Source organism: Heliconius melpomene, chromosome 1 (genome assembly GCF_056956725.1).
Source record: "Heliconius melpomene rosina isolate 202511_hmr_F chromosome 1, ASM5695672v1, whole genome shotgun sequence".
Taxonomy (NCBI): Eukaryota; Metazoa; Arthropoda; class Insecta; order Lepidoptera; family Nymphalidae; genus Heliconius; species Heliconius melpomene.
In genome coordinates, this window is record NC_140389.1 from 16,240 (window position 1) to 39,649 (window position 23,410).

Below are 23,410 nucleotides of genomic sequence, written 5' to 3' on the forward strand. Positions count from 1 at the left end.
AATATATATTGTACCAAGATTTCTAACATAATAGACAAATTACAATGCTGCAATTTTGTACTTAGTGTTTTGTTAAAGTGGAATTAAAAATACATGTTTGCTTAATTATAATGAATTTAATTTATCTGCTGAAGAATATTAGACAAAAAGAATTATACAATATATTGGACTTTTATAATATTAATTTCATTTTCCACATGTTACTTTTTTGTTTATTTTGTTATATTTGTCAATGGCAACAATGTTATCTGGGTTGGGTTAATTAACATGGCGGTCGATCTTGTTGTTCCATGTGATTTAGCTGAATAGCTGATCTTCTCATTTGATATTTTTAAAATTCTTGTGTGTATACGAATTAATATATTTTTTATTTAGTTAACGAAAAGATGTACTTTAAGTTAAGTGGTTTCGTGTCAGTATATTGAAGAGTTTGTTAAAACACGTGCTTGCAATATGGCGATTGTCTTTTATAGTTTTAAAACAGAAAAGCTAAATATTATGAAGTAAGTGTACAAATATTATAAAGCAAGTAATGAAAATTATTTTATGATATATTTTGGACTTAAAAATCAAACTCTTATTGCGAGTATACCTTCAAGCATTATAATTACGTTATTCATTTGGTAGCCAGTGTTTAGATTGAAGTTTTGTAGCTGTTAAATCAATACTAACACAACTTCCAAATTTAAGTAAAAACCTATTATGTAAAATGTTAATATCAGAGAGCAGTAAATGTTATAATATGCGTGTTCAGTTAACATTGCTGTTAGGGTCATTAAAAGTAATTTCAGAAAGGAATTATTTGTTTTTGAAAGAAATCTATAAGTAGCACAGTTCTATATTTTATGGTTTTTTTCACCTTAATTTATTTCATGTTTCAGGGCACAGACTTGGGTCAAATGTTGTTGGCCTAAGACTTTTTTTGGAGTCATTACACCCACTATTACTATACTATAAACACTACCTATACTACCAATAGTCTTATGTGATTAGTATGTCATGTTTTTATAAAAGCGAAAGGCAAACCTAAGCATATAATATGCTGTGCCAGATATAATTGGGCCATCCTATTCAGGTATTAACTATTAGAGGTATATATTCAGGTAAAGTTATTTTTTGCCATTGTAAATATATTTTAGGCATTCTGCTTTTCTTGTTCTGGAGGCATTAAGAGTTGAGTTGCGGAGCTAAATGCCACGCTGCACCAGAGCAAGGAAATAAAAGCATAAATTATCAGAATATTTTGTTTCCTTGAGTGGGGATAGAACCCACTACCGTTGCATTACAGTCACAGTATGTGGGATACAGTGAGAAGCTGATTTATTTTATTTTTTATAATTATAATATTAAAGCCCAGTTGAAAATAAAAAAAATATCAGTAGAAACTAACAAACATGCAATAATATGAATTTTAAATTAATTCTTTTTTTACAGATGAAAGAGATTCCTTCTAAAGCAAGGGACATTAACTTTTAAAAAAATATAAAATTTGAGAAATAGAGCAAGACGTGAAGATAACATAAAAACATTGGTTTAGAGTCAACAGCATGAGAAGAGGTATTTTATTATGTTTTACATTATTTTTACAATTCCATTCCTTAAATGTGAGTACAATTTGTGATACAACTCCCAGGGAAATTACCAAAAGAAAATAAAATGAATAATAAGATTAGGAAATATTTAAATTTATAATATTTAATAAAATATTCTTTTATGATTTATGTAAATTAATGCCAAGTTTTTCTTTGCTCCAATTGAAAATAATTAATATTCAAATATAAACCATATATGCTGGAAATTTAGTTTTGATATGACTACTTAAAGGATAGTTAAGAAAAGTATATGTAATAATGAACATGATAATTATAATCATACTTGTGTTAATAATAAATAATAACGGACTAATACTTATGCTACTTGCAACTTACAGTTAAGTCAGCATTCCAAAGCATAACTGCAAAGTATTGGAAAAAAAGATTAGAATGAATGTCTAAGATGACACCAGCAATGACAATTCAGAATCTGAAGAAAAAGAAGCTGCAGAAATCTTGAGCCTGGAAGTGGGGACTCCCGCAGTAAGTTTTTAGAGTATTTTTAAATTGGATGTTTAATAATCTAAATTTCAAATATGTTGTGTTAGTTGATAATATATTTCAATGTTTAATTAAATTCGCGTGTCATTTTTTTCATAACACCAAATCACTCTGCTCTGCACGCTGATGTCCTCAATGGCACGGAAAAGTCCCCTATGATTGACAACCCAGCAGAAACAATAGCACCAGAAGAGTTGGATGTCTTGTTGCAATAACTTCACATTCTCTCCCGTAAGTATTTTTAAAACATGTAAATACCAATAAAAAAGATTTTATTTGTTTAGAAAAGGAACAAATTATAAGTTTATTTTAAAAAATCGATTTCATAAAGCAAACTTGTATTAAATTAACCAAATCATTACTGTGGTTATTACGGCTTGTTGTTCCTTTATACAACTATATATAAATTTGCAGGCCGCAACTGAAGGACCCCTCGAGAAGAATTCCCAGTTCAGTGTATAATAAATCATTAGAAATGTGAAACAGCCATTTGTAATTAATGTTTGATATAAAATAAAACATTTTTCATATTTATATTCTTTTAATATTGTACTTACCAATATCATTTTAATTTAAATTTAATAATTAAAAAAAAATTATTACAGTATTGGGGTAATTTTAATTGTAATTGACAATTAAATATTAACAATTTAACATATTTTGTTTGTACGGAAATCACAATTGATTGTTTATTATGATCAATCAAAATTAATTGGTAATTTTGATTTCCGTACAGACAGATGTTTTATTATTAATATTTAATTGTTAATTGTAATTAAAATTACCCTAATACTGTGTACTAGTAATTATGCTTTTGAATTTGAATATTCCCGCTTTTCCGAAAAAGTTTGGTGCTATAAAATGCGGCGCTAGTAGTATAAGCGTGTAAAGCTATTGGCAAAATTTTTTGTATGGGAGTTACGCTTCTTCTAGTATATGTTCCTTGCGCGTTGGTGTATCTGTGGACATGTCATGGCAGCAATGTAACAAATGTCAGTACTGTAAAGTGTAAAATATTGTTTGATGAACCATGGTTAATTTATATAGTCGCCAAAGAGTTCTCTAGTCGATATAAATAATGCATTACAGTACTATCAAAATAAAATATTTGTTTATTTTTATGTCTAAATACTTTAACTTCAGTAATTACAGTATAAATAAAGAAAATGTCATTTCTTGAAAAAAAAAACAAGAAATCTATTTTCATTCTATTAAATTCAATAATATTTTAAATGACAGACAGCTGATTTTTACATTTTTTGCTTCACTCGTTTCATTCGTTTCGATGCGTTTTGACTTTTGAATGCTTTCCCGCTTGTTTCCTACTTTGTACGACCCTTGCTTCCACGATGGACACCTATCTAAAACGGATACGGATAACGGAAATCTATCTAAAAATAAAGCGTGCAATAATTAGGAATCACTTTTCTGTGGTACTTTGTTTGTTTGAGTATAAAGGAGCTAAAAATAAAATAACAATTGCTTTCAGTCACTTATTTAATTATATAATTGATTACTTATTACACAATACGATGTTTTGTGCAGAAGGCCTCTGGTCACCTCAACTTGTACGTATCTGCCACATATTTTAATACTTTGCAGGATAATGACAATATTACGTACATATAATTGTTACACCCATTAAAACAAAGATACTGGTTTTCATTACGATTTGACAAAAGGTTTATATTATTATGTATGTACTTAACATCAGTCCTTAATAAGTGAGGCATTAAAAGCACCAAAACACCAAGTGGGTCAATCAATTATCGATAAAAGCTACAAAGGAACATCCTTTTGTTTCTACAATATCTGACGAAGTTGTTCATCGTCGAAGCCCTGGGCGTGTTGTACTTTACGGGGAGGTGATTATTAACAAATGAGTTATTTACTAAGATATCTTCACATGAATTATTTTAACGAGTAGCGTACTAGTAGCGTAGTACACGTGAAGAATTTTTCGAGCCAGGGTTAAATTCTTTCAAGTTTAGAATAAAAAATCCAATTTCGTAAAGAAATTCTAAATCTTTCTCAATTTTATCTTAAATAGATATTTTTGTGTAAACATGTGTTTAAATATTTAGCCTTAATATTTTGTTAGTAAAAATCCTTAAGCGGGCGCCAGAATCCCCCCAAAGACTCTCTCTCAGAGAGCCCACGGTCGTAGCTCGTTATTCACTTATCACTATGCCCTGTGTTGTCGTTGCTCAGAGCGCCATCTTGCGCCCCTCGATGGAGATGGAGACGGCGCGCCGCGTTCCGCCCTTCATGCGCTTTTGGTCTAGAAATTTCTTCATTTGCTTCTCATAGCGAGTCATTTTCTTTTTGCTCATCTGTAAATGAGCATTTTATTTTTATTAACTTAGGCCAGTCGTGGCGCAAGCGCAACTGAAAACAAGATATGTTGTGGGTTCGATTCTCGCTCGTTCGTCCTTGTTAGAGTTCCCCTCGCCCAGTACTTACACGCGACATGTCGACTTCGCAGGTGGACTTGGGGCGCACCACGTAGTCCTTGTTGGAGGGCGCGGGCACGCGCGCGCGCGCCACCCAGCCCGGCTCGCCCGGCCGCAGCGCGCGCTCACCCTCGCCTCGAGCGCCACCCTCGCCGCGCGCGCCCGTCCTCGCCCCACTCCCACCCGCCTCGTCGCGTGCCCGCGAACCCGCCATGGCTTCGTCGCGCGCCTGTCGCTCCTCGCGGGACATCGCTGCGCACAACACGAAACAATGTAATCAAGGGCCAGCCACACAATTTATATTTTTTTATACATTTGCAACCAACGCATGTCGGTATGTATACCTTATAATATTTTGTTTTTGTTATCGTACTGAAACGGTACGTACCTTTGAAATCCGTGGAGAGATTGAATATTGGTCGCGCCCACTCGGAGATCAGCCGGCCGGCGCGCTCCTTGTTAGCTTTGGTCTCCTTAGGGTGCTTGTAGAGGTACATGACGGCCTTGCCGATGCCGGACTGCTTGAGCAGCGCCTTGTCGATGGCGGGAAAGTCCATCAGCAGCTTGAGCACGCTCTCACGAATAAGCAGGCAGGGCAGCGCGCGGTTGGGCATGGGCGCAAGCCAGTCGCACAGCACGTTGAGCACGTTGTGCTCCAGGAAGGCCAGCTGCAGGTCGCGCTTGATGAGCTGCGACATGGCGCGCTTCAGCAGCGACACCTTGCGCACGGCGGGTTGGTTGCGCCGGTTGAGCTCGCGGTCCGCCTCCGCCGCCGCGCGCATCTGCTGCAGCAGCGCCGCGATTAGGTCGTCGTTGTCGTTAATGATGTCGATGTCGCGCCGCCGCCGCCGCCCGCGCCGCTCCTCGCGCTTGCGCGCTAACATGGCCTCGAAGTCCGACAGACCGCCACCGGCCTCTGGTGAGCGGACGCCCAACCCTGCCTCGTCGTCCGACGAGTCCCCGGCGTCCACCGCCGCTGTCGACGCCTCCACCCCCGCCGCCTCCACCCCCGCCGCCTCTCGCTCACCGGCTCCAACTCCCTCCCCCTCGTCATCCGACTCCAGGCGCACCACGCGACGCCGCTTCACGTCAGGCGAGCCGGAGTGCGAGCGCGAGCGACTCGCACGCCCCGAAGCTGCAACGTTCGTGAATCAAATGTCATTGCTTATATTCAGTTTCAGTTTATAAGCTTCACTACAGTAAGACTTACCAGATTTGGCTCGCGAACCTGAACGTGATCGAGACCGCGAACGACTGGCTCGAGGTCCTTCAATATACAATAACATTTTATCAATTTAATACACATAACACAGAAATAACAAGCACAAATTAAAAAATATACAACAGTATTCTAACCTGCAGACGAGAGTGGCCTATTTCCCCCTTCTTCGTTTACATCCATTTTTTCGGGAGATCTGCTCCCATCTCTATCTACAAGCGACCTACTTCGCGATCTTGATCTGGATAGGGATGCTTTATTTACTGCTGACTTAGGAGATCGACTTTTCGATCTCGATTTTCTAGACGAAACTGATTTATCGCCAGACCCGCTTCTAGAGCGTGATCTCCGAGACCCGCTGCGAGACCTGGATCTCGCAGACTCACTCCTTGATCTTGACTTCCGTGGGATAGGACTCTTGGACTTTGACTTAGCTGGAGATCCACTTTTTGACCTAGAACGCCTAACCGATCCACTTCGGGACCTTGACTTTCTGGATCCCGATCTAGATCGGCTCCTCGACCTAGATTTGCCTCGTGAACCGCTCCGGGACCGCGATTTCGCGGGCGATCCGCTGCGAGAGCGCGACTTGGCAGCTGACCCACTCCGAGACCTCGACCTAGACTTTTGGGACCCACTCCGAGACCTAGACCTGGACTTGCGGGACCCACTCCGAGACCTCGACCTAGATTTATGGGACCCGCTACGAGATCTTGATCCGGACTTATGAGATCCGCTCCTTGACCTCGACCTTGACTTGCGGGACCCACTCCTTGACCTCGCGGATTTGGCCGACCCGCTCCTTGAGCGAGGAGACTTCGGAGATCCACTTCTGGAGCGTGAGCCACTCCGCGAGCGCGCGGACTTGGGCGAGCCGGAGCGCGACCGTGACGACGGCTGCGACCCGCTGCGTGACCGAGAGCGCGAGCGGGAAGGGGACCGCGAACCTGACTTCGAGCGTGCCGAACCGTCGTGTGACATCTTTGAATCGGACGCTACCTATAGTAATATGTACACAAAAAATATATATTAAAATTTGTACACTACAGATATATATGAACTAAAAGTGAAATGTGATTGTGACATTGTACTCACAGATCTGCTGCGTGACCTAGAGCGCCGCCCATCTGTTGAAAAATAAAAATAAATTATAATCATTTGAAAATTTGAGATGTTTAAAATGCTATGAACAGAGCTCACTGAGGGAAAATATATCTAACCATCATAGTGTTTCTTACATATATTCGCACTTGAATATTATTTGTAAGTGCCAGTTGTTGGTACAGACAAAATAGTAATAACTATGAAGAATATGTATAATAATAAGCTTATAGATAACCACTTTAAGTTTAAATTTTGTGAATATCTTCTCTAATGAATCACAAAATTATAAATGACAAAAAGCAGTATAAACTAGTTAAGTCTATTGAGCTAAGCCATTACACCTCGACTTATCGGGCTTTAGTGACCGGCCGTAGTTAATAATAAGTAAGAAATGAAAGATTTTTCAAATATTTTATCTATTTAATTATATAGGTAACTTAGTAGCTAAATTTTTTGTTACATAACTCTTATTTTCTATTTTATGGGTTTTGTATTTCCGTTAATTATCATAAGCCAGTTTTAACCAGAGAAAAACAGGTAATTTAATTAAAATCACCGGTGACAAATTTAGTAATTGACTAACTTGGCAATTAAATAAAATATACACACAACAGCAGACATAGCCTTAAGCACTTTTAAGAATGTTATAGAAAAATAAATTAAAATTAAAAATTAAAAATATATATCATTTAATAAAAATAAATAAAAATGATTATATATAATCATTTTTATTTATTTTTATATATATATATATATATATATTTAGCTTCACACTGTATACCGCACATAGCAGGTCAGGCAGAGGGAAACTGGGTACCTAGTATTAAGACACTCCCTTCCCATTCAGATATGTCCATTCCCTATTTTCTACCAAGTTCTGGAGGCATTGGGTTGAGTGGTGGAACTCAATGCATGCTTTGCTTTGGACTCCAGGATGAAGAAATGAAAATATTAAATATTTGAATGAAGCTCACAACCTGTTGAGTTTAGTCAGATGTTTGACCTTGTGTGCCACAATTGGCCGAAATTGGCACATCTTAATTTTCCTAAAACACAATTTATTTTTAACCCCAAACATTTTTTTTTTTGCTAGCAGTTCTCCATAGGGGAATTCCGTAGGTCCAGATAGGTTTTAGTATATAGTTCTAAATCAGCAGCTTGTTGTCAACAACTAGGACAGTGTTTCTACCCATAAACCAGTATAGACTTTGGAATTTTTGGTTGGTTTCATCACATTTCCTACTAATGTGATAGGTGAGCCTTCTATCCAAGTTAAAACCTGGGTATTTTACATGATTACATTCCGGCAGTGTATCATTTTCAAAATTGACAGAAGGGCAGTTTTCTCTTCTCAAAGTAAATGTAGTACTAATGTAATGTACTTATTATATTCTTTATAAACACGCTAAATCAGCGCCCTGAATTTATTCTCTACAAATGCAATTGTGAAATTATGTTTCACTATTGTTTTGTAGCTTATAAATAACGAAATTAAATATACAATAAAGGAGTTGAATATAAGGTCTTGTCTCAGTAACATCACCATAATACAGTACCCCACATAAAAATAATGTGTTTCGATTTTAGAACACTTGCCCGGTTGCGCCACTTTCTTTTCTATCTATGAGTGTCATCAAGTAGGCGTTGAAGCTTGTTGCTGGCCGCTCATGGGAGACCATCACTAGTGAGGTAAGCTACATTATCGGTATATGTCACCAGGGTTACATCTTCATCTGTTGGTAAGTCTGATGTAAATATATTGTAAAGTACAGGGCCAAGTACCGAACCCAGAGAAACACCGGCTTTTAGTTGTCTAAGTGTAGATCGGGCATCTCTCTGCTTTACTTGAAAAAGCCTGTCTTTGAGGTAAGGTTTCTTGATTAGAAAGAGCAAATGTGGAAATTTATCTTTTATTTTGTACAGGAGCCCCTTATGTCAAACTTGGTCAAAGCCTGCTGAACATTAAAGAAGTATAATTTAATTTCAAAGCAGCGTAAACGTAAACTCGGTGTATTTGCACTATTGTGGAGTGATCTTTCTGAAATCCAAACTTGCTGAGGGATGATGTTGTAATGGTCTATGTTATCTTTCTGAAAAATCAGAAAATCTTCTCCCATAATCTTGAGAGCACTATTTCTAAGTAAACACTGTTTCGCTGCAACATGCACCCATGGCTTACGATAATTGTGGGTATATTTAAACACCATTTTCAAAACTGGGAATAATTATATCATTATCATACTCAATTGTGTTTATTTTGTAGAAATCCTCATTGATCAACAACAAAGCAGAAAATCAATACTTTGCCCTTAAATTAAGAAATATATCATTTTCATTGATAAGTTTCTTATTATAGCTTAATGATTTGTCATTAATTCATAGTAGTATTGCACAAGACCAATTAGTAACGATAATATACATATTATAGGTTAGCAAACACAGATAAATCTTACCTGTATCGACATCCATCTTTTCGTTTATTTTCACGTAATTGTAAATTATATTTAGTGGGGCTAGTCAGTCAGTAGTACATCCAGCATATGTAATCATTGATAACCGCTAGTACCGCTACACAATTTTCATGTTAACGCTAATGTTATTGCATGTTGGAATGGAAATATCAAGAAAACTGTACGCTGTACGATATTGATGGGTTGAAATTGTTACAGTTGCACAGATACATTACGACTTCATTGCCTACTGCCGCTAGTGCTGTACCGTGTACGGTACAGACTGGCTGACAGTAAAAGCATAGTGATGTATTTTTATATTCCCGTTACCCTGTCTAGTACCACAACAAAGATATTAATAAACTAAGGACTTTACATATCGAAAGTCCTGTTCTGTACTATACCGTATAGTTTTATATGTACGTTACCGTATGTATTCATATTCGTTTTGCAGCGATGGGCGGAATTTTATAAGGAGAGGTATCAATGTGATGACGATGACAGTCTCAAGTAACAGCGAAATGTTGAGTCTTAATGTAGTTGATGGCGAAATCAGTATAAAAGAAATTGATATGCCATACAAAGTACATATATGGCAATACAAAGCCTGAAATGTGGTAAGTCAGCGGGAGCGGATAGAGATACTGCCGAGATGTTCAAATATGGTGGGCCCCGCGTCTTGAACTTGTTCTGGTTTTTATGCAATTTATGCTGGAAATCAGAGGAGGTCCCAGACGATTGGCGAGGTGTAGTCATCATGTCTTTGTATAAAGGCAGAGGTTTACAGATAGAATGTGCCTGCGCCAAATAGCCATAGGGCTATCAATTTGATTAGATTAGGTAGTAAAGTTTATGCTAAAATTCTAGCGAGAAGAACGCAAGAGAGATCCGAAAGGCTGTTGTGTATAGATCAGATCTTTTCCCTCCGTATGATCACGGAAATATTTTTGGCTGTTAACTAAAAAGTTTTCTGCGCTTTTGTGGACTTGGAAAAAGCGTTTGACAGAGTTGTAAGAGAGAAATTATGGGAGATACTACCCCAGCACAATGTGAACGGACCCTTGTTGCAGGCTGTAAGGTCTCTTTACATAGATCACTCAGCCTGCGTGTAGGAGCTGGCATATCGCCTTGGTTTGATATCCAATAGGGTGTTAAACAAGGTTGCGCCATGTCAGCTTGGTTGTTCAATTTGTATTTGGATAGCTGTCTCCAAGGAGTGAAACAAAATGATATGGTGAAAGAGAGAGTGAAAGTAGGTGACTTAAATGTGAATTGTCTGCTTTACGCAGATGATGCAGTGCTCATTGCATCATCAGAATGCGAGTTGCATGCATTGGTCACCACTCTGAAAGATGGGTGTGAAAATAATGGTCTAAGCCGGAATGCGAGTAAGGCAAAAGTTCTGGTATTCGAAATAAATGAAGAGAGGACGGAATGCAATGTTAGCGTGAATGGGACATGGAAATCTCTTCATAGGACATGCGGAGTCAGCTTAGCTGATCGAATCCGCAATGAAGAGATACGCAGAATGGCAGATACATGCGAGGATGTCACGGTGAAAATGAAGAAGAACGAGCTCAGCTGATTTGGGCACGTCGAGCGAATTAGTGATGAAAGAATGGCAAAAAAGATCTATGATGGAAAAGTGAACGGTTAGAGAGGTAGGGGGAGACCTCCGTTGACCTTCGAAAACACAGTATCAAAGATACTGCAGGAAGGTAATGTAAACGTAAAAAGCATGAGGACCTCCGGAGGGCATGTATGAAGAGGTTGATGACACTGGACGAGGCTAAAGACGTATGTAGAGACCATAGCGTTTCGCGCTCCGTTCTCTCTGACTACCCCACTAGGGATTAAGCGTAAAGCTATGTTATGCTATGTTAATAATTCATTCCTTTGAGTGGGATCAGACCCACAACCGTCACGTTACAGTGACAACCTTGTACCACTGGGCCATGACGAAATCATTTTTTTTTTTTATTCTTTTAACTAGCGTCCCTCTTGCGGCTTCGCCCGCTTTTACTACTGGATTATTCATATAATGTATGTTTGCAAAGCACTTAAGATAATGTGAAAATTAATTAAGCCCTAATGCAACCCGCATTTTCGTAGTTTCAATAAGGATTTTCCAATTGTTTTACACAGCAAGGATTTTTTAGTAGGTACCGTAATTTTAAATCTGTGCTACCAATCTTTTCAAGTACTTATTAAAATATATTTAAATGACTATTTTTAAACGGAAGAAATTATAAACAAAAGCCTACCTACTAATAACTACTACAAAAAATATATCGCGCTGAAATAATACATTCAACTCCAATTGTCCAATACGTGCAAACGCATCTAAATCTTCGTTGCTATAGAGGCAGGCGGGTTTTTTTTCGAGCTTGTGGTTAATGCTGAAGAGGGTATTCTGTCTCTGGTGAAAAGCAAGCACTACGTGGCTGCCTGTGAGGAAAATTAAATAGAATGCATCGGCCGGGAATCGAACCCGGGCCGCCCGCGTTGCAGGCGAGCATTCTACCACTGAACCACCGATGCATGTAAGGCAGGCGGACGCGGCGGACGCGCTTGTATAAGCAAAACGTCGCGAGCTGCGCAGGGACGCATGGCGAGTGGCGAGCCGTTTCGCAGCAAGGATTTTTTGATATTGTAACAACTTCTAAAGTACTTATTAAGATGAAAAACAGTAAAAGACAGTTTTGATCTACGTTAAATGGCCAACGTAACTAATATACTTATTTATATACTGAGAGTAAGGAATAAGTGAAACCTGAGTAGCATACAGTTGATGTGTCAACGGCGAGATGTGTCAAAAATTAAATGCGTTTTTCTCTAAAACTATTCGCAATTTCGAAATATTGTAAAAAGCAAATTTTATCTTCGCTTAACCTAGAAAATTAATAAAGTATTTTAAAGGATAAGGATTAATACCATTATGGAAAAATATCCCTCACAATAAAAAATATATTGAAATTATTATTTTTAGACAGAAAAATGACCACTACACGTTATTCTTAAAAGATACGAATATGCCGTCGCAGACTTTTTTGTAGATCTTATTAAGAGGAACAATACTCCAGTACATTATTTTCATGTAGTACTTACCATTAAAGCAGCGCATGCGCGAAAGTGTCTCAACGGGTAGGACTTTATACATATTTATCGTATTTATGTTAATTTACATAAGAATGTACAAATAATAAACTATATTTAAACCTTCTACGAAAAATACTCGACCTAATGGTGAAAACCACATCAAAATCCGTTGGGTGGTTTAGAAGAAGAAGAGTTAGAAACAACAGACAGACACGAAAAGCGACTTTGTTTTATAAGATATAGGATAGGATAATAGTTCTTTTCTGTAAAATATTTGCTGAAAGTATTAATAGGTCTGTGTCAAGCCTAACAATATATCCTTTACTAGCGGACGCGCGCAGCTTCGCTTACGTATTTAGGGGTGAATTCTAATAAACTATGAAACATGTGTTCAATGAAATATTTTTAAGAGTCTAAATTTCAAATTTTATAAAAATCAGTGGCGTTTTAAAGATTTTTCCAAAAAAACTTTCAACCCCTTATTTGCACCCTTAGGGGATGAATTCTAGAAAACCATGAAACACATGTTCAATTAAATATTTTTAAGAGTCTAAATTTCAAATTTTATAAAAATCGGTGGCGATTTAAGAATTTTTCCATACAAACTTTCAACCTCTTATTTGCACCCTTATGGAAAGAATTCTAGAAAACCATGAAATAAGTGTTCAATTAAATACTTTTAAGAGTCTGAATTTCAAATTTTATAAAAATCGGTGCCGATTTAAATTTTTTTCCATACAAACTTTGAACCCCTATTTCACCCCTTTAGGGTTAAAATTTTTCAAAATCCCTTCTTAGTGGATGTCCAGATTACGAAAGTAAACATCTGTGCAAATTTCACGTTTCTACGCACAGCGGTTACGGCTGTGCGTGCGTCTTACCTCAGTCAGTGAGGACAAGTCCTTTTATATATATAGATTAAATTCTTTTTCAGATTCTATTTTTGTATTTAAACGGTTTTATTTAGCTCACCCCGTTTGTTTATTTGTTTATTTATTTGTATATTTGTTTGGGTGAAATTTAGTAATTGAAATTTAACCCTCTTCCCGTTAACCTATTGATCTAAAATTTGGTATACACCTTTGATTCTGGTGACAATACAATTATCCATATTCAAAGTTATTGTGAATCCAAGATGGCCGCCGCTACAAGATGGCGGACAACTTAGTTTTTTTCAATCCCATCAATATGGGTATCAAGGGCTTATCAAGTAAAATTCAGTGCACTATACAAAATCAAAATCAAAGATGGCCACTACTACAAAATGGCAGATAATTTAGTTTTCAATCCCACCAATATAGGTATCAAAATAAAGAGCTTGGTAAGTATAATACAGTATACTATACAAAATTACAATATGAATCTCCCACCCAAGTCAAGATCTGGTCGAGGACTGTGTGGCGTTAGGGTGGCTAAAAATGATACGTCGCTAGGGGTACACCACCCAAGTTAAGGTAAAAGGTAAAAGCGCGCCGAAAACTGTATGGCATTAGGGTGGAATAAAAACTAAAAACTTAAAAATATTTTTTTTTTTTTTTTTAAGTTAAACGATTTTATATTGCAGCTAAATGTACTAAACGCTAAAAAATAATTTCATGGATACAGTCAACTAAAATAAAATCGTGGGGCACGTCCAATATGCGAAATGGTACATGTCGTTATATTAAACATAAGTTAAAAAATATTCAGATTCTTACTAACACATACTTGCCTCGCTACTCAAGCTGCTGCGCCATTGATTTTTAAAACGAAATGTCCATTCCAATTCCCATAGAACTGTGACTCATGTGTTTGTCTAAACCGAACGTCTTAACTCTTAAGATTAAGACGATTTTGTCATAATACATCCCGTAGTGTATCTCTTAAGCTCTGTACCTAAGTATATTTCGAACTTGTATTTCGAAGAATTTTTTTCTTTTTAATATTTTTCAATTTGGAGAAAGAGTGTTACTCTGATTTAAAAAAAACTATTATGAATAACAAATGTTCACGTGTTAATTTTAATTTAAAAAGAAATATCGTAAGCAAAAAGAAAAACATTACTACTTTCAGTCTTATAAATAGTCGTTTTATTAACTTTTATATATCCTACATATTTTTCATATGGAAATTACTATTTCTCTGTCTGTATTTTTCTAATCTGGCTTTCGTCTTTTTCAAAATCCGAGTTGGCAACTTGGCGACACTGGCGTTCACTTCGTAGTTAGTACTTTACAATCGACTGATGATGGGATTCCTACTCGAGGAAATAAAATATTTACTTAAATATATAGCTGACGCGGGATGGATACAGAGAAATCATTAAAAAAATGGAAAAAAAAGAAGCATTGATGTTAGCTAACATGGATGTTGTTCTTTTGATTTTTATCGAACATCGATGTTTTTCTAACATCGGGCATCCCTAGGACAGCTGGCGGCTGCTAGTAAATATAAATTAGTAATTGTCAGTTTGTCACAAGTAAATGTGTTCCTTGATGTGTTCTGTCTCTGTGAGCGAGTAGTGGCGAGTATGAAGTGAACATTCTTTGAGTAAATGTGTTCTGTGGTCAAAAGTGACAACAAAAGTAACACTGTAGTGCACCTTGCATTACATTACATAAAAATATTTAAACATTTACAATTACAATGGACGAAGAAAATAAACTACCCCTCAAACGCGTCGAGTTGTCGCTGTCGAAATTTAACGAAGTAGCTATTCCACATCATTTAGACTTACTTCGTCAACATAAAACAAACATAACAAAGGTAACGAAACATTTGTCCTATATAATGATTAGTTAAGAATAAACGATAGTTAGTTTAAACGTGGCAGTAAATAAAACTTAATACATAAAGAATATACGCACATTAGCCTCACACCTTGACGTCAGTAAAGGTCTATAAATAACATATTTCGAACAAGGTTAAGCACTCAGAAATTTTGAATCTATTATTTTCTTTTTCAGTTACTAGATGTACTTTAAATGTTCAAGTTAAATAATTTTACAACAGTTAAAATTTGGAACATAACTTTTTTTAGTCTTTATTAAATTTATTTACTTTATACTTTATTAGATAATTATGAATGTTATGTTATAGTTATAGTATGTTTGGAACATAATTTGGAATGTTACAGTATGAAGAAGCAGGACAGTATGCTCGCATGCGCACAGAGCAAGCACATGCACGACGTGTTGCTTCTCAGATGCGGTCACTTCTGGGAGAACTTGAGGCTTTGAGAAGACAGGTGCGATCTCAGGATGTGGCCAGCTTTGATCGTCTCACTCAGCGGTCTAGGGATCTTACTTTACGAGCTATTATGGATTACTTAGGTAAGAAATGCTTAGTAAATTACTCACTGGAAAAAGAGTAAAATACCAATTTTTCATAAATTTTTCATATATAGGGACAAAGTTTATATGTATTTAGAAAAAATATTTAAATATATTTCCAATGATCAGCACCCTTTGATGATATTCTAGCCACAAAATGATAGATTAAGATTTGTTTTATGAGCACTAATACTACCAAATTTTTTAAAAAACTATCTTTGTGTTTAATATGGATATGCATAGAATAATTGATACAAATTTTAAAGCAAGACAATATTTTTCACTTTATATTGTATGACATGAAAATGTAATATATAAAGATGTAGATTTTTAGTATTCATTTAAAATTCAATAAGATGTACATATTTTTTAACATTTTAAAATGTTATTAAACTCTGAGGAAAGAAAAATATATGTTAAGAAAACATATAAAAAATTAAATGTAGAGGGATTTGAACATGCACCTCTTTGGAAACTGTCCAAACATGCTAACAACATAAATAAGTAACAACTTAACAAGCCTATAAAAAAATCAATATAGCTTAATGAGAATGTATGGCTTAGTTGGTCAGAGTGCGGACAGTTTCCAAAGACCTGCACCGGATTCAAGCCAAATTTTTATGTTTTCTAAATAAGTAAGATGTACATAACTATGATGGTTGTAGGTGTGATAGAGCGCAGTTGCATAGCACTGGCGATGGCGTCGCAGACAGCGCATGGTGGTGAGAGTCTACTAGGGTGTATGCTTGTTCACTTAATTGCATATCTCGCACCCACATCTATAAAATAAGTTTAGATCTGGGTGTGTGATAAATTCTATTGTGAGATGTTGTGTGTTTTTCATGACAGGATAAACATCCAATAATAAGTTATCTGTTTCGTACAAAAATAAACAAAACATGATTATTTCCATTGTGAAAAATTCATAAATTTAATGGAGATGCATGTAAGCAAAGCAATTAATTGTAACGTTTTGACATTTCTAACAATAAAATATTTAAATAATTAACATTTCGTCGGGGATAGTGCAGAACCGCGTATCTACCACAGGTGGGGAGCGCGTATCTGCATTTGATCAGATTTTACAGGAGGAGGTTAAAACTTTATAACAACGTTAATTTAAGTCCAAGTGGTCTCATTTTAACATAGAGAATAATAATTGGTATTTTCTACATATTTTTGTCATACACAATCCTTTACAGTGGTTAACAAGTGGTTAATTTAAGCGATACGCCACTTACGCTGATTTGATTTGACCACGATCTTATTAAATTGAAACCTGACAGTTAGTTACACGGTTTTAAAATCAAACGTGCAATTAATGTTCCAAATAATATTTAATAATAAAATGAAGATTTTATTATTTATTAATTAATGTATTTTTTTAAACAATCCCCTTAAATATAAAATTGAAAATACACTATCAATAACACTTTTTAATCAGCTTTGAGCGATTCTTTATCAGCCTTTTATACAACTTTAAGTATTACAAGTATAAATAATTTCAAAGTACTAATACACAAAAGACCAAGAGCTTTTTCAGAAAATATATTATCAGTAAATTTAAAAGCAAATTATATGTTATATATTTAATATATGAATAACAATAATAGATTCTTCAGGTACATTATATAAATAAACTTTATGTCTCAGTCATTTTCTTAGATAAGAATAAAGTATAGTGAATAAGGAATAAATGGGGTAATACTTTTTTGGTATTTGTAGTAATAGCTGAAATTAGTTCAGTTTGTTTTCAATAAAACCACTTTGCCGCACTTTGTACCAGCCCCTCTTCCAGGGCGGATTGTATCATATAAAAGACTACTTTTAATACTATAATCCTTGAAAAAAGTGTGGTCACACGTTATTACTTCATATGGAAATGGATTCAGGCTAGCTTCTTTGGTAACTGAGGAGTATTGACTATATAAAAATATTTCCCGATGTTTTAACTTTCTATTATGTAGTGAACTGAATCCACTTCCATTTGAGTATGGTCTTTTTCTAAAAAAATGCGGAAGTGCGTTTGAAACTATGACGTTTCAGTTTTGTGATGTAAACCATCAATATAAATACGACGTTTTTAGTACTCTCTTCTAAGATTTTCTTCAAATAATCGACAAAAAAGGAAGTGCATGTGGAAGCTTTTAAATGTAATGTTGTCTCATTAAATCAATAGCGTTTTATATGGACAATTAACTTTATTTTAGAATACAATGCACTAGCTTTCAAAAATGGACATTATTTCACAGCTTGTAAATCGGCTGTTACTACGTGAAGCTTTCCATTTTTGCAGCCTCTTTGTCTAAAGTCTTTTCTCGTTTACTAAATCTTTACGTGACACATATTGTTGATATATTTGTTAAGTAATTTTGCCAGCAATTATATGAACATAGATCACATGCATCTTTTTTCAACCTCAATGGCAGCCTCACGTTCCAGGATTCTTTCAGGAAACAAATCATTATTGCTACATGTTGATGTTGAAGCTACCGATGCAACATTGGTTATTTCAGAAAATAGACAGTAATTTGGGACTTTCTAAGCAGAATGCACTAAAAGTGAAAAGTAAAAAGGAATAGATACAAATAAATCTTATTGTTGTTTAATTATACCTGTAAGAGATCACTAGTAGTGATAAGGTCGCCTTTGCATACTGCCTCTATGCGCTAAATGTCTTTATTGTGTTGTGTTTTTATTTTTATCTGTTTTCAATATTGGTCTATATTTCTCTTGTAAAATATTTTATTTTCTATATGTATGCAATAAAGAGATTTATCTATTTAAAAGTGGTTGTGTCGCAACAAGATAAAGCTTCGATTTCTTTAGTTCAGTTCAGTTCAGTTCTTAATTTATGATGTTTCGAGCGTGCCAGCGATTTCTTTAGTAAGCTCTACTTGTTTTAATGTGTTTTGACGGAGTTTGACAACAAAAATAAACTACAAAATATACTTCTAATGACACTTGAAGACATACGCGGTACTGTTAATTGTCGATTATAGATACGCAGTATTGTTTTTAGGCGAAATCTAGCTTTATATTGGTCGAAAAAAAATCCCATCAAACAGGAGGGTGCCAATCGGGATCTTACGTCGAATGACCGTGAAATTGAGATTTAGCTACAAATGTCAGTTACGCGAAATTATCCAATGCTAGTTACGCGGATTTGCACTATCCCCGACGATTTAGCTTTTGTTCAAATGTTCAAGTGTAAAATACTTTTTGTTTTTATGTTAAGTAAATATAGTTACCAGATAGGAAGTATTTAGGGTTAAGTTATCATGTTCTCCACTTTCTGTTAATTTTGTCGTCGTTCTGGTTCTTCCTCTTGGCATTAATCCCGGCTATTGCCAGGGTCTGCCTTCCTACTCAACCTACTCCACTTTGCACGGTCTTTTGCGTCCTCGGTGATTAGACCATTGGCTCTCATGTCCTGCATCACGACATCTAACCAGCGCTTCCTTGGGCGTCCGGGATGTCTCACTCCGTGAACTGATATAGCAAGGCACTTGCATTCGACATAGTTCTTAGGCCGGCGCGTAACGTGGCCAAACCATCTCAGGAGACGCTCTTGGAGCTTATCCGCTACGTCACGGACCCCTAGACTACCCCGGATGAATGTGTTGCGTATGCGGTCAGACCGCGTTACGCCGCACATCCACCTCAGCATCTTCATTTTCGTGACGTGAAGCTCCTGAGTTTGCCGAGATAGTGCCGGCCAACATTCGCTGCCGTATAAAAGAACCGGTCGGACGATGCTCTAGTATATCAGTCCCTTGAGCTTGGGCGGTATTCAGCGGTCGCAGACCACACCAGTGACCTCCCGCCATTTGGCCCAGGCAGCGCTTATCCGGCCTTGGACATCGTGATCGATGCCTCCAGACTCGTGCATAACGGATCCAAGGTACCTGAACTTTTCCGACTTAACGGCTGGCTCAGAACCTATAAGGATCGTGCTCGAGTACCGGCTCCCGCAGGCCATGTACTCGGTCTTCGACACATTTAGTTTAAGACCGCCGTTCTCAAGCGTATCCTTCCAAAAGTTCACTTTACGCTCCAGCGTCAGTCGGTTCTCGTCAATGAGTGCTATATCGTTGGCATACATCATCAGCCATAGAGGCTGGTCCTGGATGTGAGCCGAGACAGTATCGAGCACTACATTGAATAAGAGCGGACTAAGAGCCGAGCCCTGGTGAACCCCCACTGTAATCGGGAAGGGTCTAGTGTCGCCAACAGCAGTCCTAACCATAGAAGCGGAATCGTGGTACATGGCTCTGATAATCTCAATATAGGCCTCAGGGTTCCCTTTGGATCGCAATGCCCACCAGATACACTGACGAGGCACACAGTCAAAGACCTTCTGCAGATCTAAAAAGGCCACATGCAGAGCTCTCCTTTTTTCCCTGTATGCCTCCATCAAAGTTCTGAGGGCGAAAATGGCGTCCATGGTGCCCGATCCTGGCTGAAATCCATATTGCGACTCAGAGACAGTACATTCTCGGCGGAGCCTGAGGTCGATCATGCGCTCGAAGAGCTTCATGGTATGACTCATAAGTTTAATGCCCTACCACAATCTTGAATACTGCCCCTTCCCTTGTAAATAGGGGTAATAAAGCTAAGTCGCCACTGGTGCGGCATCTTACTAGTGTTCAAGATATGGTTAAATAGGTCAGTAAGCACGAGCACACCAAGAGAGCCCAACGATTTGCACGCTTCGATCGGGATGTCGTCAGGTCCCACCGCTTTTCCGTTCTTCATGCGTCGAAGGCAATTACGAGTTTCGTCAAGGGTTATTGGGGCAATAAGTCCGAGGTTAGGCGGTGGGTCGTGATGAAGACTGCATTCAGCTCGGGTGCTGTGTATTCAGCAACTCCTGGAAGTAGCTTCTCCACCTTACCTTCACAGAGGCATGACTACAGAGCTGCGTGCCCTGGGAATCTCTGACGCAAAGACATTTTGCGATATCTTGCGTTGCTTTATCCCGAGTACGTGCCAGTTTGTAAATGAGGGGCTCTGGCTACAGCTCTTTTACTGGCACGTTTAGCTACAGTGTACTCCAGTTTGTCTTCAGAAGAATTGGATTGAATGTCGTTCTGGTTATTCAATGTAATTGCACCACAAAATTCCATTAGTTGAATTTGAACTGGTAAATGCATGGGCTTGTCGGACTTTGTTAATGCGGCATTGTTGTAAATTTAAACTTATTCGTGGTAAAAACACGAAAAGATAATTTATGGTAATATATTGTAATATGTTGGGGTGACTCACTATTATTTAAGCTAATTCTTTAAAACCTTTGTCACAGATTCGTCACCCATGAGTGTGTCGACAATGGCAGTGACGGGGGTGGGGGAGGAGCAGGCGGCGGGTAGCGTGACTTCCATGGAGTCGGTGGGCGTGGTGGGCGAGGCCGGCGGGGAACTGGTGCAGCTGCAGGTGGACGCGCGCGCGCTGGCGCTGGCAGAGCGCGAGGCGGCACTACGCGGCTGGGCGGCGCTGCAGGCCGAGCTGCGCGCCCTGCACGACGCGTGGCAGCACGTGCAGGCGGCCGCGCTGGCGCACCGCGAGCACGTGACGCGCGTGGCTTCCGACGTGGACGTGGCGGGCGAGCAGGTGGTGGCGGCGCGGGAGCACCTGGTGGCGGCAGAGCGGTTGCGTGCGGGCGCGTACGGCGCGGGCGGCGCCCTGGCAGGCGCGCTGCTGGGCGGGCCGGCGGGGCTGGTGCTGGGTGCCAAGGCGGGCGCGGCTGCGCTGTTGCTGGGCTCGGCGTGCGGGTACGTTTGCGCGCGTCTGCTCGGCCGACGACGCGTGCGACAGCTTGATGACAAATCTGACGCTACTGACGCCGCGCCGGACGGTGACGATGACAAGAAAAAATGCTAAAGGGTCATCCATATATTACAACACGCTTTTCGCGGGAAAGTAGGGTCTACAGTGTATAATATTTTGTGGTTTTTATACATATATACATAATATTTCAAAAAACAATTTTAGAATTGCTGTAAATAACTGTAAAGATGCAAAATTACTTCACACCAGGCACGTTAAAAATGTGACTAGTGATGAAGGCTGGACGAGTTAAAAAGTTTATGTGATATTATACAACACGGATACAAAGAATGTTGGTAATGACAACTACCAAATTGTTATTTACCTTAAATATAGTGTTTTTATTCCTTAGAGAAAATTAAATAAGAGAGACTTTGTAAGTGTCTAGAGTACCTATATAATTGTAAAATACAAATTAAGCTTCTGTGATATATTGCCTTGTCGAGTTTGTACATTACAAAAGTGCATGTGAAACATATGAAAGTATGTTTGTTGAAGTATTGACAACATATACACTATGTAGCTGTGTCCTATATGTTACTTAATATATGTTCATTTATTCTAGTCACAATCTGTAATTGTACTGTAATACATATGTTTTTTAAAAATGTGCAAAGAACATATCACTTTAAATCGAATGAATAATTTTACCTTTATTTTTTACAATTGTGTTGATTGTGCTCTCAAGTTGTGAAATTGTTTAATATGTTTCTTGTAACTCCCTGTTACGTAAAAATTATAAGTGTAGTAATATTAAAATTTTTAGTACCTATTGATTATTAGTTAAATAATGTAATGACAATATAAAATATTTTGTACAAAAATAAATTTAAATAATATTGTTAAATGCATTTTTATAAAGAATAATTTATTCCACATATCACTCTAGTGATTAAAGATTTCTCAAGATTGCGTAAAATTATCAAACTGAAATTATTAACAAAGTGCTAAGTACAGCAACCTCACCCATGACAGCAATCCCTTGGAACGTAGAATAATTTAAGCTCCTCTGTCAGCGCGTCTATGTATTGTTTTTCCGCATTTAGTATGAAAATTGCAGCGTCATCAAAACCTATCGGGTACGTCTCGTGGGACTGCAATTATGAAATTGTGAAGGGAACATAAATTACAAATAAAGAAAAAACTATGAAAATTTATACGCATAATACGCATACACAGGTAAAAAAATTACAAACTTAGTATATTTGTGGGTACAAAATTAATGCTTTCGGCTGTTAAGCTGCTATTTTAAGATTGTCAACTATAGTCGTGGTCTTTAAGTTCAGATGAACGCGCGGCGACGCGCGTTTGGCTCGGCGCGCGGTTTAAGATGGTAACAATTCAATGTTGTGTAAATACATAACCATGACCGCAATGCTTTTTTTTTCGAATGGACTTTATTGGTCATTATGACTGATGATCCTGGTTGGAGGTCGTCATACGAGCGTGAAAGCATGCCTTCCATCGGTTGCGATCTATTGCGCGTGAAGTGGTGAGCACTTCGTGGAATTTGTGTGAGAGATTCCCGCTCTTCAGTCGGTCAGTCCATCGCACTGGGGATCGGCCACGTGATTCGTCTATTGCCTTCAGTATTCCCAACAACGACTAACCGTTCCAAATTTTCCCCACCTTTTCTTAGTATACCTATGGCCAAAATAGCGAATAAACCGTTGCTCAATTATTGAAGAGAATTGCGTCTTTATTTTTATCTCAGAGAGTATGGACTCATTTGTGCTTTTCCCAGTCCAAGGTATTCGTAACATGCGTCTCCAGCACCATATTTCAAAGGCATCAATGCGTTGCTTCTCTCTACTTTTGATGGTCCAAGTTTCAGCTCCATAACTAAATATAG

The 23,410-nt window shown here is 37.7% G+C and overlaps 2 protein-coding genes, 1 long non-coding RNA gene and 1 other non-coding gene across 8 annotated transcripts; 2 read left to right on the plus strand and 2 right to left on the minus strand.

The window, feature by feature from the left end:
* Window positions 1-272: 272 nt before the first annotated feature.
* LOC146540835 (uncharacterized) lies at window positions 273-2,625 on the plus strand. 4 transcript variants are annotated; one of them, XR_014878198.1, is made up of 6 exons: window positions 273-503; window positions 882-1,091; window positions 1,435-1,557; window positions 1,931-2,075; window positions 2,243-2,324; window positions 2,508-2,625. It is a non-coding gene; the product is annotated as an uncharacterized LOC146540835 (long non-coding RNA). The 4 variants fall into 4 exon arrangements; XR_014878183.1 differs by having other exon boundaries at window positions 275-503; window positions 882-1,103; XR_014878190.1 differs by having other exon boundaries at window positions 275-503; window positions 882-1,075.
* A 947-nt stretch (window positions 2,626-3,572) lies between these two features.
* Window positions 3,573-9,547, minus strand: LOC146540836 (uncharacterized). Its single transcript, XM_085189002.1, has 7 exons — window positions 9,323-9,547; window positions 6,861-6,892; window positions 5,903-6,764; window positions 5,757-5,813; window positions 4,935-5,681; window positions 4,557-4,798; window positions 3,573-4,426 (listed from the first exon to the last, which is right to left on the minus strand). The coding sequence occupies exons 1-7, from the start codon at window positions 9,336-9,338 to the stop codon at window positions 4,301-4,303; spliced, it is 2,082 nt and encodes a 693-aa protein (XP_085045128.1). The 5' UTR covers window positions 9,339-9,547; the 3' UTR covers window positions 3,573-4,300.
* Window positions 9,548-11,789: 2,242 nt separating this feature from the next.
* On the minus strand, window positions 11,790-11,860 carry TRNAC-GCA (transfer RNA cysteine (anticodon GCA)). The gene has a single exon. It is a non-coding gene; the product is annotated as a tRNA-Cys (tRNA).
* A 2,772-nt stretch (window positions 11,861-14,632) lies between these two features.
* On the plus strand, window positions 14,633-22,405 carry Syx17 (syntaxin 17). 2 transcript variants are annotated; one of them, XM_085191808.1, is made up of 4 exons: window positions 14,633-15,163; window positions 15,534-15,729; window positions 16,395-16,451; window positions 21,035-22,405. In XM_085191808.1, exons 1-4 carry the CDS (start codon window positions 15,044-15,046, stop codon window positions 21,610-21,612), a joined length of 951 nt encoding a protein of 316 aa, XP_085047934.1. In that variant the 5' UTR covers window positions 14,633-15,043; the 3' UTR covers window positions 21,613-22,405. The 2 variants fall into 2 exon arrangements, with proteins under 2 accessions (XP_085047934.1, XP_085047942.1); XM_085191816.1 differs by lacking the exon at window positions 16,395-16,451 and having other exon boundaries at window positions 14,653-15,163.
* The last annotated feature ends 1,005 nt before the right edge of the window (window positions 22,406-23,410 follow it).